Below are 19,405 nucleotides of genomic sequence, written 5' to 3'. Positions count from 1 at the left end.
TTTTTTGACCTATTATGTTCAGAGAAAAATGGTTCTACTTCATATGTTAGTTTTCAGGGTCTGAGAGTTGATGCTTCTGTTTCCATAGGATTGTTTGCAGAATAGAAATTACAAATGGAGAAATAATGAGCCAGTGGGAAAATCAGATGTTTATTAGTGTGTATTTTCATTCTCTTTTGGAAGGGAAGGGGTTTGGTAGACACGGTTTTCCCAGAATAGCAATAACACCCATATTTCAAAATAGCTTATTACACCAAGTATGTTTTTCATGGTTTGTTGTTTTATTTATCTACCATATTGTTCTCTTTTACTTGGTTGATGATCATAAACGGACAGATTTGGAGGAGAGGGCTTATTAAATCATTCATTTGGGGTGGCTCTCATTTGCATATTATAGCAGTCACAAAGTATGGGCTTTCAGCCAAATTATGTTTTGTTTGGAAAGCAAAGCATTTTTACTGAAATTGTATCGAAATGTCTTGAGGTGGAGTGTGTACTCCCTGTTCTATACCCAGCTGTGTTATGAAATTGTCCTATCTGCCCAACATCTATAGGCACTGGAATTTTCAGATGTTTAGCCTATAAAACCAACAGCATTTCATCATCAGTGTCTGTTGCTAACTCTGATGTATTTCAGCTGGCAAAAGTCCTAAATAATTGATTTAAAAAAAATCTTCCCAGAAAATTTCTTCTTTAGACTAGATATAGTTCAGCTTGTCAAACCTTTTGGGAATCAGCAACAGAGAGAAAGGCTACAAAGTGGATCCCTTTTAAACTGTAGCATCTAACATTTTCACCCTATTTGGCTTTGGAGTACCTGAAAGATGTGAGTCTGGTACAGAGGATGCAGCAGGAGATGAAGAAGGGAATAGAGAAGTATGTTTACTATTTCTTCCTTTTTTTCTCTTAAACTAATAGTGCTTTCAAATGAGTCAAATACATATTTTAATTGATAAACTGACTTTATATTCACCTATTGGAAACAGTACAACATATTTTACATCAGATTATGAAATATGGATGTTTTACTAAAAGACAGGAAGAGCTTGTTCCAGTCTTTAAAGTAAATACATATTCAAAGGATCTTAAGGCATACCATTTATTCATATTCATATCTATTGAAATACTGTACATCCACATACTTCAATAAATAGTTAAAAACCTGACCTCTTTTTAAATCATTTCTGAATTTCAAAAAACAATTTTTATTGAAAAGATTAAATAGGTAACTTTTGGCTGTGTCACAAAGCTAAGCACAATGGATAAATTAACAATAATTCAGTAAATTTGATCAATATAGATGATTGGCTTTGATAAATTTCTCAGAGTTTTCTGAGTTCACACACTGGGGTATTTATGTATATATATATATATATATATATATATATATATATATATATATATTGTCCTGAATTATCTGGGTAATTTTCTCAGTTCTCCAGTCTACTTTCTAGATATAGCTTAAATGTTATGATGAAACATTAATTTCTCAGTTAAGCTTAAATTCTCCCCAAAGTGACTTTAAGTTTGACATTCTCTCACGCAAATCTTTTAGTGTCCCCCCAAAACACAATAGTGTGATCTGGGCAGTACTTTTTGTTATATAATTGGAACTTACTGGTGTAACAGGACTTATGTTTCAAATGGGATCATTGTAAAACATAATTACACCACTTGCAGTTAAATCAAGAATGCAAATGAATTGAGTCAACTAACCTAAATATTCAGTTCTTTCCTCCCTCCTTCGTTCCTTCTTTTTCTTCCTCCCTTCTTCCTTCTTTCTTGTTTCCTTCTCTCTTTACTTCCTTCCCTTTTAAAGCTTTTTCTTTTCTTTCTATTCTCCTTTCTCAACTACTCTTTTTTTTTTCCTTTTTCTTTCTTTGAAAAAAATTCAGGGGCAACAAAAGGAGTCCCACAAATGAAACCCGTGGAAATATAATGCTGAAATGAATAGCTAGAAAAAATTGTTATAGATCAAAAGATAAATCAGTTTCATAAAACTGCTATTCTGAAACTGCAACAATCTTGTACAATCAGGACTGATAAAATGGAGTAATCAGACGTTTCTTATGTCCGTAAATGTAAAATCATCTACTTGAACATTATATGCAATACATTCACACAAAAAAGCAAATACTGTAGCCTTATTTGAACAATATTGAACTCATAAATACTCGTGATTTCACTCTGTCCAGGGGCCTAACAACTAGGAATGCTGCTTGATACAGAAAAACATAGTGAATACCTCCTCTATTTAAAAATGTCACTCAAGAAAGTCTCTTCTAACATAAAGGCAAATACATATAGCTACTGAGCTATGACTGTACTTCTGTCACATTCTATGGGAAAAACACCAGACTCCACAAATTCGGAATCATGACAACACTTTGAACTAATTATTTGGTTCATCCATAGTTTATACCTCAATTTACCTCACATTTACCCTACAAACCTTACAAAGAGGAGGTATTTTTAACTCTAGGAAAGCGGTCACTGTGTAGGATGCATTCTTGATCTGTTTCTTTCTCCCAAACAATGGTACTGATGGTTAACACTTTTGTGGTAGCACCACTATTTCTAGTAAGTAGATTATTATGGAGTGTGCCACTTTAAAGCTGCAATACACACAAAAAGTATTTTGTAGCTTACTCACCAATTCCACAAAGAATATTTTTTAAAAGCAAATCAATGATAATCAAAGTTAAAATGCCATATATGTTTAAAAAAAACCCTTTCTTAATATATCAGTCAAAATAATGTAATAAATTATTACAGTGAACATTTAATAGCATTCTATATTATTGCCATTTGTGGAAACTTTGTTTATGCCTCCTCATTCAGGATTCATATTTCTAATTAAAATAGACTTATGGTGTACTTTGGGACTAAATTTTACTTACGTTTCTTTCAGAGCAAGATATTAGCTATCTTAAATATGTACAACCTCTGTGAAATCTCTTGTTTCTAACTAAATTAGTAGGTTTGTGTTGTTATTATGACTTGCAAAAGGGAACTATTTGCAGAAATTTCTCTAGGTATAGTGAAATTGGTAACATCATCAAACTTGCAAAATGGCTTTCAAGGCTATGGTCTTTCTTTAGTAAAGAGTAAAACCATCAAACTATTCTTGTAATATAATACTTCTTAGAGTAAAACAGCATTTTCCTCCAAAAATGTAGTTTTCATTCTTTATGACAGAAATAATTTAATATCTATGATAATTTAATAATTAATATATTTTAAGATATTCCTCATCACTGGTGTCTTGTCATTTGAACACAGCTTACATATATCATGTAAGAAGAAAAAAGCATGGTAATTTTTTTTTTCTTTTTGGTCTTTCTTGTTTGAGTTGACATGGCTATAGAGAAAGATTTTACTGCAGAATTAGTTATTTCAGAGATTGCTTTGCTGCATACCAGCATGGAATATTTGTTACACTATATTTTGGAACTTTTAAAAATATAACATGCATACCAAACTATCGATTGAGTGATGTTTTCAGATGGAAAATATGCAAAATGCTCCTGTCCACAGGAACACTATATAGATCATACCTGCCACAGAACCAAATTAATTTTGAGCATACCGACTCATGTAATGTTAGGTCATTGGACTTTGTGTCCTTTTTGACAAACCATCTTAAAAACTTTGGTCTGGAATAATGAAAGGAAAGATGCTGTATTGCTAGGCAATCCCTTGGATGGACTGTGCTATCATTTTAAAGGGAATTATTTCCCAAATGGATCTAACATTTAGCTACAACTAAAGAAATCATATAGTAAATTTACCTGTACTGTGATAGTTAAATTGTTTTTCATCACAAAACTGAGTTATCGTGGGGCAAAATCCTCAAAACCCTACTGGAAATGAGGGAAGAGATTTTTTTTTTTTTTTTTTTTTACAGTCCGATAGCTCCTTCGTTCTTTATAGACAGGATGTAGTTTATATTGTTGTTTATTTTTGCTTTCAATTTGTAGAATTTGGCAAAAACACTTGCATTAGTTGGAGATGAAGAGGAAATGATTATTTTCTGAAGGCACACCCATGCTGAACTTACAGGGAAGAGAAGCAGGGCCGCAAAGCCAGTTATATTACAAGGCTCATTCCTGACACCTGAATATCATGCGAGCAGAAAAATCTAGATATGTTATATTTTGAAGAAATGATCTGAAGGCAATATTATTTGCTTTTTTATCAAAAAAAGAAAAAAATGCATCTTTGTAAATGTGGATTGACTCTTATTGAAACAGGGAAATGAATGCTTGTATCGCAGCCTTAAAGAATCACATATTCACTGCAATATTCGTTTTTTGTAAACTACAGCCTGCAACCTAGCAGACCATGACTGAATGCTTTTGAAAAGTTGTAGATTACAAACATGAAATCACAATTAATATCCTCTAAAAGTAATTTCAGAGCTTTCACGTCTTAAAAAAAGGACAATGTGTACTGCTTCACAAGGTAATGTAGCTAATCAAAAAAAGAGTAGAATTAAAGTATTTACATAATGAGCAATTCTACAGAAGGCGATCATCCCCATGTAAGCACTGCTGATTATATCCCACGCTGCTTTTAACAAACTGTACCAGATTGGATCCAGCCATCAGCACTTTCAGAGAATCCTTAAAAGCCTTTTATGGGTCTTTAAATTTATTGTAGAATGGCATTCTTCAGGTAGAGTATGCTGGTGAAAGAGGACAGTGTCAACACAAGGTACCAGCAGGAGAAAAGAACGTCAGCGCTCCCGGTAATTCCATACTGGGCTGTACTTGGAGCTGGAAAGAAATGGAAAAGAATAAATCAAAATCTAATTTGTGTCTTTCAAGGTCTTAACAATAATCAAAAGGCAACCGGGCTTACTGGGGAGAACACTGGCGTTGGAGTCAGACAGACTTAAGTCACACTTGGTTCTGCTGGATGACGATGTGTGGCTCAATGGACTAACCTCCCTGAGCTTCAGTTTTCTCTCAAGGGCACAATAGAAATAAGACAATCCACCTGGCAGGGCTGCAGTGAGAACTGGACGTGAAGCACATGTAGCACATTGCAATGGGCTGGACCCATGCTAAGCACCCAATAAACAGCGACTAACATTATTGTTATTCCTATATGCATTGTAAATATTTATATTAGTGGACAATATTCATTTATGTGTATATTTTTAATTTATTTTTATTGAGATATAAATGACCTATAACATCGTGTAAATTTAAGGTGTACAACAGTGTTGATTTGACACATTTATATTTTGCAATATGATTACCACCATAGTGGTAGCTAACACCTCTGTCACATCACATAATTATCATTTCTGTGGTAGGAACAATTAAGATCTATTCTCTTTGTAACTTGAAGGTTACAATACAGTATTGTTGTCCATAATCACTATGCTGTGCATTAAATCTCCAAAACTTATTTATCTATTGCAAGTTTTTACCCTTAAACAATATCCTTCCACTTTCCCTATCTTTCCAGCCTCTGGTAACCACTAATCTACTCTGTTTTTATAAGTTCTGCTTTTTTAGATTCCACATCTAAGTGATATTATACATATATACATGCATCTATTTGTGGATCTATTTTATTGGCCAAATACTATACTAAATGCTGGAAAAACAAAGTAGAGATTCTCTCTACCAATCTTTTCTTTTTTTTTTTTTTTTTTTTTTTTGAGGAAAGGAAAGATATTGAAACTCCTAGGAATATTACAATTGCATATGCAAACTGCAGTACACAGAAAATTTGTGTATTTAAATTTGCCTGGGTAAGGGAGGGATGTTTTAACAGAGGTTTTTACCAAAGGGGACCATCATTTGGGTAGAGAAAACAAGATGTTCAAAGGGATGAGGAAAAGAGCGAGCATGGCATGTATTCTAGGATCTAAAAGCAGGTAAGTCTTGCTGGACTATGAAGTTTGAGGACTGGAGTGGAGAGAACTGAAACTCTAGGCAGAGAGAATGACCTCAACTGTAATGAAAAAAGGTTTAGCTTTTTATACTGAAGGAGATATTGGAGAATTTGGAGCTGTTGAATTGTATGATTACATTTATACATCAGAAAGATCACAGTTTTATATATAGACAAGCTCATCTGGTACTTGGCTAACAGTCAAGTTGAATTTTCACTGAGAGAGTTCACCTAGAGATTCACCAAGTTTGGGATACTGTGGGAGTCTACAGAATGGATTCCACTTTGTTCCACAAGAGGACAGTTGCCTCTTTGAATGTGAATTTTATTGTGTTCCAGAAATTGAACATCGCAGGCATGTTCAGCTTTGCTTGAGACTGATTCTCATTTACCCTAAGAATAATAATAGTAATAATAAAAAGCTCCGCCAACGTACTTTTAACTGCCTTTCTTAATGAAACCTAGATTTCAAGCACTGTCTCTTGGTAGAATAATGTAATTAAAAAAATACTATTTCACCCCCAAATTCGTAACTCAAATCCAGGAGCAGTTTCAGTCACACTGAGTTTGAATTACCAGCAGCTAGTTTTTAATGGGACTTTCGTCAATGACTATATTTCCATGTTACTGGAAGAATAAATTACATTGTTTACGACTCTAAGAATAAAAGGAGATGAAAGATACATTGGTCTCTGCCAGCAGGGAGTTTCCTTGGCATTACAACAGGTTGATTCCATGTGAGTGAGATTCAAGGGCTGAGACTACCACTCTTTAGTAAACACGGAGCAAAATCAACTATTTGATGCTTCTATTTGCATCACAAATGAGTTTTAAACAATGAGAAAATGATGAAGAAAGTAAGTCTATTGTTGAACAGATAGCTTTTTAAGTTTTGATATATAAGGAGTCTAATTTAAAACCACGAAACTCTTTTAATTATTTCCTCTTGTTCGAGACCTAGTATGATGGGGTTTTTTTAATATAAATAAATATTTAATTGGTCTGTTACCTTCTCAATGACAGCTACTTCAGAGTTATTTTTGCTGTTGTTTTGGAAGAATCTTGAGTGCAGTAAACCCAGTATAATAATAAAGGACTAATAACAAGCAAAGCACATAAAATGACTTCATAAATAAGAAATAGATCTTAAAACCCAAGTACACAAAGCAAAGATAATATTTTTATTATCATGACAAATTAAATAGTACATGAAGTGGGTAGAGTATAAAAGACTCTCAAAACTTCTTATTTGTCCTTTAAAATGCACTTTTGGGACAGTCTTTCCTGAGCCCCTCTCCTTCTCCAACATGCTGAGCAGACTACCCTATTGTGTCATTAAGTCACAATATATATTCCTTTTTATGCATACTGCGTTGCAAATATTTGTGTACATATCTGTTTCTCTCACCAGACTGTAAACCCTCCTAGGTCATGTATTATTTATCATCGGGTTTCCGGACACAAAGTCTGTCAAGGTCTAGTACATAGTGGATGCTCAAGAGATATCTGTTTAATAAACAATTCAATTAAATACATAAATAGGTCAGTGTTAAAAGAAATATATCTCTCCTACAAAATAGAATCTCTTCTGAAGCAAGCCACTCATCTATAAACTAGAGAACCTACCAATTTGTTCTTTCATTCATTCATCAAATATGTATTGAACTAGGTACTAGGAACTGTACTAAATGCTGGGAATACAATATCTAATAAAGTAGGTAAGGTCTTTTCCTTACTCAGTTTCATTTATCTCTATATATACTCCTTTTTATCATATACCTTAAATGCCATCTTTCCCCCCAATGTGCCTTATCTTCTACTCAGCCTCCTCTTGTCCTAGACATGAAAAATGTCTATCAATAATGTACTTAAAAATTAAATATTACTTTGCAATTAACAGTATATTTTTCCATGGATATCTCAAATGGGTGTATTTTCTAGTTGTTTGTGAATGCAACACTTCCATTAGTCCTAAAATAAAGTAGGAGCCTATTGCTGCATCATTAGCTTGCAATTATTATAGAAAATGGTCTATAGAATATAGAGTAGCTACAATTAGTGGGCCAAAAAATAAAAACCAAAGTTAGTTAAGAGAATGTGAGGTCAGATATCTAATGCCAAGTCATATATCTTAAAAATCCCACATGACAAATTAATTTGGTATTATATTTAATATTGAATTTACATGTTTATTGTATCATATTTACATATCTGTCTTTCCCCATTAGACCAAGAATGGCTTCAAGTCAGGATTTATTATGTATCTTTTATCATTGGTACAGGAAGTGGAGTATGATACTTGGTAAGTGTTCAATACATATTTGTTGAATGATGTTAAGGTTCATATCCATTTCCAATACTATCGCCATAAACACATAAGCGGACACAAATCTTGATTTCCTTTTTCAGAATAATACTGTCTTTCATGACCCATATTTTATTTTCTTCCCTCCCTACTTTTAGGCTCATTCTTACCTTCTAAGACCTGTACAGAGTCGGAATACCTTCCTTTAGCATTTGAGCAGGACCAGGAAGATAGATCATGAGGCAGATTACATAAGGCAAGAGCATGCATTGAACTCTGTAGCACCATCCTCTTACAGAAAAAGGGAGTGTAGATGAATCCAGGGCTCCCAAATATAGTCCTGAATTTCTTAGGAGACATCCAGCTGTGCCTCTGGAATGGTCAGATCTGTTGTATGTTTCCTGCCATGTTTTTAGTTGCGTGTGAATATCGTTCTGCGGCTCATCCTGAGTAACATTAGGAGGGAGAGGGTGTGTGATCACAGGTGTAGCTGGGCTGCAGTGAGGGGTTTGGTTTCCTTCTGAGTGATATGAGAAGCCATAGGGTAGTTTTATGCAGAAGAGGCTAACTGATATTTTTAAATATAAGCTTGACTTTTCTTCGGACAGTAGATTGTACTAGCGTGGGCAAGAGTAGACGCCTACATTTGCCCCAGAGCTTCAGAGGTCTCCACTGCCTGTTGAGGGAAGCCAAAGTTGTGTAGCTCAGCACTCAGGGACGTCTGTTATCTGGATCCAGTCAACTTATCCAGACTCAGACACACTCTTATCTCCACGCACATGGGCCATTTTCTAAACATACAGAGTATTTCCAGTATTCCCTGTCATTTGCACATGCTACATCCTTAAGCCTAAATGGCCATCCTTCCCATTCTCCTTCTCCACCTATTCAAAGTCCTCTTCTTCCCTAAAGATCTAAAATACTATCTCCTCCATGAGGCCCCCCCAATCTCTCTAATATTAATTGGTAGCCTCCTGGTTACACCTGATTTCATAAATCTTTCCTTTTTTATAAGAAATTCTATATAATATATAATATATACATACTATATATGTGTAGAAAGATAGATATATATATATATATATAAAATATATATATATATATATATATATATATAAAATCCACTGGACTATAAGCATATTGAAATTATGTAATGTTCCTCCTTGTCATGTGTGTGTTTGTATCTTATATCAAATATGTTTAACAGGTGTATATTGAATTAAATGTGCAAAAATATTCCTAAATATGCGTTTGTCTAATTGAAGGTCATTTTGATGAAGTGCTCTATTTCAGTAGTTGTTTCTGTGATATCTTGCTTTTAAAAGGCAAAGTGTCGAAGGGGGAAACTGTTCCATTTCTTTCCTACTACCTATTTCATTGTCTTTGGTTTCGAGGAGAAGAAGCAAGAAAGATGTTTAAATTGAGAAGGAAAGGAGAAAGAAAAGGGAAGGGTGAAGATTTAAAACAGAGAGAGAATGAGAATACTCAGCCTTTGAGGAATGTGTTAGATGCTTTCAAGTTCACCACTTTATTGAAGAAAAAGAGAAAGAAGGAATGAAATGAGGTATGTCAGGAAGGCCACTTCGGTGTGGTTTATAGATGAGAATTTAGAACAAACAACAGAAAAGGCTGGTTGTTATTCTTCCCATTTCCTGAGTAAAGCTAAAGGCATTCTAGTTTAAGATAAAATGTGCATTGTACATGGACTGTAGATCCGGATGAGCTTGGTTCAGAGTCCAGCTCCACCTCGTTCTACCTGGACTAACCTAGGCGCGTTTCCTAACTGCTGAGTTCAGCATTCTCATCTGCAAATGAGGATTGGTAGTAGCTCAAAAGTGATCATCAAGATTAAATGTGTCGGTATGTTTAAAGCACCCAGTATAGCATCTAACGCACGATAAACACTCCCTCAAGTGTTAGCGAAACGCTCCTCATTTGCTCGTTCATTTAGCAAATTCAGTGTGTGCTACATGCGAGGCATTCTCTGAGTCACTGATCAAAACAGAAATGGCTCTTGTCCCCATAGAGCTTTCTCTTTAGCTTGAGATGTTTTCTGTAGAACAAGCATATTTTACTTCATTCTTCATCTACACATGGTTAAGTCAGTGCTCCTCTGGTCTTACAAGGCTGTCTCTCCATTTTATTTTACAGAAATATTCTCTTCATTATCTTGGCTTCTTTCAGAGGACTTTTATTTAATGCCAGTTACTGCTAGATAATTGTCCAGTTTCTTTTGGTCTGCAGGCTCCTGGAAGGCAGGGAGTATGACCTCTTTGAGTTCTTCTTTTTCCTCCCTGTTTCCCCAAGGGGAACAGTATGGTGCATGGCTGTGGGAGTGGTTTCATGGCTGAGCTGACGCCAAGTCTGGTTTCAGAGAGGCTCTCGGGCATGAAGCAGAAGTGTGTGGGCTGCGTGTAGAGTCCAGGCCTTTGGGATTTCTCCCAGTTGCCAACAGGAAGCTCCAATCTGAGCTTTAATACATATCTTACATCTTGTCTAATTATGATTATCACTCCCAATTACTTACAGCTGCTGCATATTATTTTCAGTCTTGGCAGTTTCCCCTTGTATTGCTCCAGTTTTTATTTTTAGGAAAAAGCAAATGTAACTGTGAAATATTTAGTTTGGTATAATACCAATTACTTGCCTAGGCAATTTCCTTAAATTACTCAAGTTTTAGCTAAACTAGCTTTGAGTCATATTTTTGAGACTCTTGTTGCAATCTTAGGTGGAGTTATTTAGCTACAGTAACTTCGCTTCCGTAAGAAAAACCTGGCCTCAACTTACATTTTACTGAGGAAGCGTAAACCTTAATGGGAAGTGAATGATTTACACCTAAATTAGATTTCAAATAAAAGAAAGTGATTAACATGGATTCAAAATAGAGTGCATATTAGTTTACTGAGAAATTATGCACCATTGATTCAATCCAAAACAGTGCAACTCTGTCTCATTACATACAGTGGGAGGAGTTTGCTTGAAAGATGGTTTAATTCTCTCTTTAGCAATATCCACCCCTTAATACCAGCAGCAGGTGTTAGGAATAAAACACCAGAGGCTCAGATCACACCTACATTTTTTGTATCACTTAATTCTGCCTAAACACTGGGTGGAGACGAGAGAAGGAGAGGAGGCCCGGGATGGGATCTGCTTTACAACCGGATGCACAGCTTTTGATTATAGCGTTTGGATGAATTGGGCAAGTCTCAGCACCGGTGACATCATCTCATTATTCCTTCCTGTGCTATTTCTTGTGCAATAAAATGGCCCACGCCCTAAGATGGGATGTACTGCACTAAAGACCCAGCACAAACCATGTCTTCTCATTTACCATCTCACACCCAGGGATCAGAGGTGTCTGGGGGGAGAGCTTTGTTTGTGTCGATACCACTTGTTCCCATACTGCAGACCCTCCAGGAGCTGCTTCTTCCCCCAGGCTTGGGCTTGGGAAATGCCTGAGTGGCATGGTTGTCCTGTGGTAGGGCTACTGATGTATAGATTTTCCTATTATTTTACTCAACACCCCTGTATTGTGCTATACACTGTTTCATGGAATACAGAAAAACAAACATAGCCTCGTCCTCTTCTCAAGCAGTTCTCTGACCTGTAGAGTAAGGCATAACTTGTGAGCCCTACCACGGCTAGCGTCACTCGACTTTGGGAAGAGAAAGGATTGGATAAATGACTTCTAACTCCTGCCAGTCAGCCTTCTTTTTTATCTCCTTTGGAAGGAGATAAAAGTGCACATTAGTGCACTTTTCTCAAATGAGAGGCCTAAGGTTATAGAAATCCATATTTAGATACATATTCTAACAAAAATGTTTACTTTTTCATTTGTCAAAAACCAAATGCCTATCTTCAGGAAGTTCCAGCATCTTTTACAAACTGAGCTTTCACAAGCATAAACTTATAAGATAATTATTTTCACATAAAAGATCTTTGTTTTGTGTTACACACGATGAGCAGAATGGCCAGGAAACTCACACCACTCCTTTCTCTTTCTGACTCGTGGAATTCCCTGACAGTTTGTTCTTAGCAACTGCTAAGCTGTTTCTCTGGCAGACCATCATCCTTGAATCCTTTTCTGCCTGCAAAATAGCCATGTTGCCAAAGTTCACAGTAGACATTCCCATTTGCTCAGTGTCAACTATATTAGGAATTTTAAACATATATTTGTCTCTGTTATTACCTATATTCAGAAATCTGCCTACTGGTAGATAAATACCTTTTTTCCTGCAAATAGCCAGATGAAACTCTCTGAGACTATTACCTCTAATTTGAGTGAAAGAGAAAAAGTAAGCAATCACCCAAATAGAAACAAATTCTGCTGCCTTTTTTCTGTCTTCCACAGTCACTGAAAAAAATTGTGAAGCCTGTATTATTCATCAGTATCTTTTAAGTTTGTCAGATATTTTTGTTTATTCTATTTTTGGCAAATCAGAAGTGATTTACATGAATCTATAGTCGCTCTGTTTTGAAATGTGTTCCCAAGAGAGGCAATTTTGTCTAACCCGAAATGGTTCTTTGCACTTGGGCAAAGTCCAGTTATTCGTTCCAGGTTGGTTTGCAAATGGGTTTCTTTGTAAGTGTCATTACATGTTTCGTGTACCTGAGGGTGGAAGTGTGGAAATGTGTTTTTAAGACTGGCTTTGTTGGTGAACACATACACAAACACACAATACAAACTGCCTTGACTATATAGATTTTAGTCTGGCCCTTTAAACATCGTCTAGCTGAAGAAAGAGGGTTTTACAGAAATAAAAATAGAAACCCAGCTGTGTTCTTAAGGTCACTAATAGTCACTGCCATCAGCTGTATCATCAATGTGACATTGCTAGTGTGGTAAAAAATGGGTGAAATTGCAAACCGGTAAACATTTTCGCAAGTTGAAGGAGTTTGTAGGATGATATATGTGGAACTATATGAGTGTGAAATTATTTTAGTTTTTATGTAAGTGTTTCAACTTAAAACTTTTATGATCAAATTCTCCTGTTTATTGAATTGTATTCTTTTCAGCTTTTGCATTAGGAAGGTTATCCCAAACCAGCTTCTTTTCTGTTATTCTTTATCAGTGTTCTTTTAGCATCAAGGATAAAGAATCTCTTAAGGTTTGATTATCTTTTTTATTTTCTGGAATATTCCATTCACCTTCCAGTTTTTTTCTTAGCTTTTCAAATGCAATAAAGACCAGTGATTATCTGGCCCTGTAGTTCTGATTTACTTAAATTGTTCCACTTGTTATGCCGCAGATTGATTTTCAGTTATTCTCAATGATTCTCTAATCACTGCCATTATATTTTGGCTATTAAAAAAAAAGAACCTTAATAAAATCCAAATGCCTTTGTATGGAATTCAATACCATCTTTCCCAAAGCTACCTCTCCAGCCCTCTGGCTGGCTGCTCGCTTAACGGGCAGGCACCCAGGGCCCGGAGGCGCTCCGTTCTCAGGATGTGCCCAGGCCTTTGCCTCATTTGCAGATTAGCTCACACACTGCCCTCATTCGGAACAGGCTTCTGCAGCTCTCCAGTTGGAAGAGTTACCCATCTTTCAACGCCCGTCTCAAACGCAATCTGCTCACAAAGTTAGAACCTGCCAGAACTCTAAGGGGTACTGAGGACCCTTTAGTGCAAACCTTCACTTCTGTAGCTGAGGAGTTGAGGCTGGTGGAGATTGAATGACATGCTTAAGTTTAGAGGCAAAAATGGTGACAAGCACTCAGGTACGCTGAATCTCTGTGCTTCCACTCCCACGTGGAACTACCAGCTAGCTCTAGTTGGCAGTCATCTGCCAGCTCCTCTGTTCTCCCACAGCCGTTTGCTTTTACTTACACCTTACCACTCTGGTGTCCCTCTCTTTCAGTGGAGTTTAAGTTCCTTGAAAACAATGGTCATATTTCATTTACTTTTGTACCACTCACAGGATTTGATGAAGTGATTGGCACTGTCAGAATATTTATTACAGAGAACTACTGGTTAATTATTTTAATTTCTGCAGTTCAGCGAGGCTTCACTATAAAGCTCAAGAAGAAGAAAGCAGCATTATGGACAAGGTAATATCATCAGTCAACAATCCAGGACTGGAAAACTTTGACTACCACTGCAAAGGGAGGTCAGTTCTAGTCCATTGAAAGGAAGAATCTTGTATTCTTTGATGTCTCTGAAGACATCATACCATAAACAAAGAGTTAGACACACACACACACACACTCACTCACTCCAAGAGAACCATTAAAGAACCCCTCTTGTCTGTAATTCCTATCTGAATTTGTTAGTTATGGATGGAGACCATATTTGTAACAATCAAGAACACCACTGCCCGCTTAGCACCTCTGTGCCTGTTTTCTCCAGCTGATCAAAGAGGACAAAAATGTTTTCCTCATAGTGTTGGTGTGATAGGTAACTGAGCCAGCTAGGTAAAGTGCTTAATGCAGCACGAATTTATGTGTTCATTAAATGGTAGCTTTTAAGATGCATTAGTATTTATACAAGATATACCAATGTAAGCCTCTACCTTGGCCCAAAAAGAAATATCCAGTCACATGTACCTCAAAGTCCTATACCTGTGAAATGGTAACCACGCCAACAATATGCTCCTTGTAAAAAGCACGGCTCTAAAGGTACAGATCAGAAAATTCATTCATTAAACAAATAATGCTTGAGTACCTATACATACTTACTGAGCATTTACTATGCCCAGTGAGCTGTTCTGTGTGCTGGGGTACAGTCTTCATATGTAATCTCTCTGAGTACTCTAAATAGATCACAATACTCTGAGCAAAGTGCACCCTTTAAACCCCGGGCTGCAATTCTTGTTTCTTCTACTCGGAATCACCCTCTTCCACTTCCTGCCAATTTTCCAGCTGCTATAGAACATATTTTTCCTTCTCCTTAAGAAGCTAGTTCCAGGGTTACCTCTATGATAACTTACTTGACCCTTTAACCATTACTTGCCCCCTCCCTTGAATCTCCTTTGCAATGTTGTGTTAGTTTCTAGTGTACAGCAAAGTGATTCAGTTAGACACAAATATATTATCTTATGTATTCTTTTTCATTATAGGTTATTACAAGATATTGAATGTAGCTCCCTGTGCTATACAGTAGGACCTTGTTGTCTATCTATTTTATATACAGTAGTTTGTATCTGCTAATCCCAAACTCCTATTTTATCCCTGCCCCTTCTTTCCTGTTTGATAACCATGAGTTTGTTTTCTGTCTGTAAGTCTATTTCTGTTTTGTAAATAAGTTCATTTGTATCATTTTTTAAGATTCCACACATAAGTGATGTCATATGATACTTGTCTTTCTCTGTCTGACTGACTTCACTTAGTATGATAATCTCCAGGTCCCTCCATGTTGCTGCAAATGGCATTATTTCATTCTTTTCTATGGCTGAATAGTATTCCATTGTATGTATATACCACTTCTGCTTTATCCATTCATCTGTCAATGGACATTCAGGTGGTTTCCATGTCTTGGCCATTGTAAATAGTGCTGCTATGAACATTGAGGTGCATGTATCTTTTCGAATTAGAGCTTCCTCCAGATATATGCCAGGAATGGGATTGCTGGATCATATGGTAAGTTTATTTTTAGTTTTTTGAGGAATCTCCATACTGTTCTCCATAGTGGCTGCACCAATTTACATTCCCACCAACAGTATAGGAAGGTTCCTTTTTCTCCACACTTTTTCCAGCATTTATTGTTTGTGGACTTTTAATGATGGCCATTCTGACTGGAGGTTATCAAAACTGTGTCCAGTGCCACTTCATATTTCCCAGAGTGCATGGTGATTTGCACATAGTAGGTGTGCAATAAATTAATTTTGGATAAGTAAATCAATGGAAAGTAAACAGTTATCCTATCACTTTGCTTCCACTTTTCTTGGCTCACGATAATTCAGCTGCATCACTTTTATGAGGTTGGTATTAATTATACTGTTACCAGGCATATACCCTTAAAAATGAAAAAGGGGTCTTAAAATCTTAATTAAATCTGATAATTTTTTTCCTCATAGATTTTATCCCAGGAATATTATCCACTGTTTCACACTATCATCATTTTGGGTTTTGCCACACCAGCAACATTGCCTAATGAAAGTTCTGTCTCCTATTGTATTTCTTAAATATTTTAAAGCACTCATGGTTCTTATATTTTTATTATGACTTCAGCTATAAAATACTCCTCCCCCGACAACATCAAAATGCTCTTTTCTTGGGTGTCCAGCTTGCCTTACATTTTCTGCCCAAGGTGATCCAACTTCTAAAATGGGAAAATGGGATATAGAACTTCTATGAAAGGAACTTGGGGACATGCACACAAAAATCACACTTCAGGGAATTCTTATCCGAAAGATGGCCTAGCAAAGATGGAAAAAAAAAGATGAATACATTTGCATTGTGTTTCTAGCAACGAAAATATTCTGCAATCTGGATTCATGTTGATTATAAAGTATGATCAGTGATTTTCTTTCTAAGAAATAAAGACAATACACTGCTTATAATTTCCCTGGGACACTAATCAAGGTATTTTAGAAGAAAGGTGGGAATTTTTTCAACTATTACATTAGAAGACCTTAGCTCTGCCTCACTTAGATATTGCAGATTTGGCCACTTACATTACTATTTGAAAGAGTTTTTGACTGTAACTGAAATAAGACTTCCTGGGCCTGCACTGAGAAGTTCTTCAGTCTATCAGCTGAGAAGTTTATATCCACAGTTCCTTTGATCATAAAACACTAGGAGAAGCCTTGTCATTTCTTAAGACAAAGAAAGTCTTTACTGAGAGATTCCTCTACTTTAGCAGTATTTTCAGTTATTCTTAACCTAAATATATACTCTTAAACCTCAAACTGGAAAACCAGTCTTAGATACGTTATAAAATGAGTAACTTCAGAGTAACTGATTTTTATAACAGTAATCACATTTATTCAGCAAATTCTTACTGAGCATCTCCTCTGTGATAGTCATTGTGGTCTGTTGATTATACAAAGACGAACAAGACCTAGTCCTGGACCTTGAGGAATTTACAGTCAAGTTGAAACAAAACATTCTACTCTAGAAGAAAAGTGATGATTTTCACCAAATCAGATATTAGAATTCCAGGGTTAAAGAAACTTTGAGACTCTATTAGCCTTTGTCAAAGTATAATCAAATCTGAAATCTAGTTAGAGAAAGAGGTTTTAGGGTTATGTCATTTTAAAGCCAGAAGGGACTGAGGCCTACAGAGGAAAGAGCTACACAGGGAATTAATGAGAGTTTCTAGACTTTGAGTCTGCTGTCCTTTCCGGAACATTGAACTGCCCACGTTAATTTATTTAGTATCTTGTTTCAGGTTTTTATAACTCTCACTTGCTTATTAATATTGAATGTATCAAATACAACCTTAAAATGTTTCTAAATATAATATGATCAAAATAATTTTATAGTCTAGTAAATTATACAACAGTTACATATCACTTTAGTCACGGCAACCAATAAGATACAAAATGAATTTGTTCTATATACGTGGTAACAGTGACATGATTATTTTGAAATATCAAATGTTTAAAATAATTTCCAAGATCTATAGCTGGTATATGTTTCATTTATATCTCTCCTTATGTGTTCAACTTGGACTTTTTTCATCCATCAAGCATATGAAGCTCATAATATTTCTTTTCTTCTTTTTTCTTTTGCCCTGACTTAACACATTTTACTGACAAAACAAATCACTTGGCCATACTTATCTTCAAAGCAGGTGGAAAAATGCAGTCCTCCCAAGCTCTCAGAACAAGCATAGTCAAGATATTTGTCTAATAGCCTTAATGATTACAACAGTGCACCCTTACAGTCAGCAAATATTTGGTTCACTCTTCTTGCCACATGCAAAACATTCTTGCTCCTCCTATGAGCCGTTATTAGTCAAAAGAGAGAGCTATTCCATGTATCTTTTCTCCCCCAGTTTTGCTGAGAAATAATTGCCATACATCACTGTATATGTTTAAGGTATATGACCTGACAGCTTGATTTACATATGTTATAAAATGATTACCACAATAGGATCAGCTAACATCCATCTTCTCATTGTTAATTTTCTGAGGATCTTCCAAAGTTTTTTTCCATAGTGACTATACCAATTTACCATCCCACCAACAGAATACAATGGTTCCTTTTTCTCCACATCCATGCCAGCATTTGTTATCTCTTATCTTTTTGATGCTGGCCATTCTAACAGGTGTGAGGTTCTATCTTGTGGTGGTTTTAATTTGCATTTCCCTAATAACTAGTGATCTTGAGCATCTCTTCACATACCTCTTTGCCTTTCATATATCTTCCTTGGAGAAATGTCTATTCAGGTACTTTGCCTATTTTTAATTGGGTTATTTATTTTTAACTTTTAAACTAGAGATGTGAGTTATGCACCACTATTGTAGAATCTAATTATGACTATGTATTTACCATTACCAGTGAGATTTACGCTACCTGTTTGTGTTTTTATGATGTTAATTTACTGCTATTCAAATAACTCCCTTTCGCATTTCTTGAAAGCAGCTTTCCCTCAGCTTTTGTTTGTTCAGGGAAGTCTTTATTCTTCCTTCATTTCTGAAAGATAGCTTTGCTGAGTGCAGAATTCTTCATTTACAATTATTTTCTTTCAATATCTTGAATATATCACCCCATTCTCTCCTGGTCTGAAAAATTTCTGTTGAGATATCTGCCAATAATCTTCCGGGGGTTCCCTTGTATATAATTTCTCTCTTTTACTGATCTTAAAAGTCTTCCCTTGTCTTTGACTTCTGAAAATTTAATTATAATGTGTCTCACTATAGCCCTATTTGGGTTCAAACTATTTGAGACTCTTTGGGCCTTATGGATCTGGCTGCCCGCTTCTCCTCCCAGGTCAGGGACGTTTTCAGCCATTATTGTTTTAAGCATCCTTACTGTCCCTTACTCTTTCTCTTCTATTTCTGGATTTCCCTTCTTGTAAATATTGTCTCTTTTCATTGTGTCCCATAATTCCTGTAGGCTTTCTTCACTCCTTTTTTCATTCTTTTTCCTTTTGCTCCTTTTACTGGTTAAATTTCCAGGGTCCTGTACTCCAGGTTGCTGATCCTCTCTCTGCATGGTCATGTCTACTTTTGAAACTCTGTACTGAATTCTTCAGTTCAGCTGTTGTGTTTTTCAACTCTCAGATACCTGTTCGTTTCTGTTA

The 19,405-nt window shown here is 35.9% G+C and overlaps 2 protein-coding genes and 1 long non-coding RNA gene across 6 annotated transcripts in view; 2 read left to right on the top strand and 1 right to left on the bottom strand.

The window, feature by feature from the left end:
• LOC116156915 (uncharacterized) overlaps positions 1 to 19,405 on the top strand; it is a 244,873-nt gene that overhangs the window by 220,780 nt on the left and 4,688 nt on the right. The window lies entirely within an intron of this gene.
• NEGR1 (neuronal growth regulator 1) overlaps positions 1,008 to 19,405 on the bottom strand; it is a 778,258-nt gene continuing 759,860 nt past the window's right edge. For both annotated transcript variants that reach the window (XM_064493454.1, XM_010989031.3), the window contains one exon: positions 1,008 to 4,778. In XM_064493454.1, the coding sequence (XP_064349524.1) occupies positions 4,654 to 4,778 (125 nt within the window). In that variant the 3' untranslated portion in view covers positions 1,008 to 4,653. The remainder of the gene's footprint in view (positions 4,779 to 19,405) is intronic.
• Positions 5,865 to 18,639, top strand: LOC135322842 (uncharacterized). Its single transcript, XM_064493345.1, has 5 exons — positions 5,865 to 5,893; positions 14,211 to 14,324; positions 15,752 to 15,920; positions 16,230 to 16,311; positions 18,293 to 18,639. The coding sequence occupies exons 1-5, from the start codon at positions 5,865 to 5,867 to the stop codon at positions 18,565 to 18,567; spliced, it is 669 nt and encodes a 222-aa protein (XP_064349415.1). The 3' UTR covers positions 18,568 to 18,639.

This window comes from Camelus dromedarius, chromosome 14 (assembly GCF_036321535.1).
Source record: "Camelus dromedarius isolate mCamDro1 chromosome 14, mCamDro1.pat, whole genome shotgun sequence".
NCBI classification, from domain to species: Eukaryota; Metazoa; Chordata; class Mammalia; order Artiodactyla; family Camelidae; genus Camelus; species Camelus dromedarius.
The sequence above is the reverse complement of the archived record's forward strand: the minus strand, read 5'-3'. Positions and strand labels throughout refer to the sequence as shown.

What these genes read in the sequence shown, in the direction of transcription:
- LOC135322842 (XM_064493345.1), top strand. Translation starts at nt 5,865, where the DNA reads ATGGCATGTATTCTAGGATCTAAAAGCAG. An exon ending in GACTACCACTGCAAAGGGAG is followed by an intron (nt 14,325 to 15,751) that starts GTCAGTTCTAGT and finishes GAATTAGAGCTT; the next exon opens with CCTCCAGATATATGCCAGGA. An exon ending in TTTTCCAGCATTTATTGTTT is followed by an intron (nt 15,921 to 16,229) that starts GTGGACTTTTAA and finishes TTTTCCTCATAG; the next exon opens with ATTTTATCCCAGGAATATTA.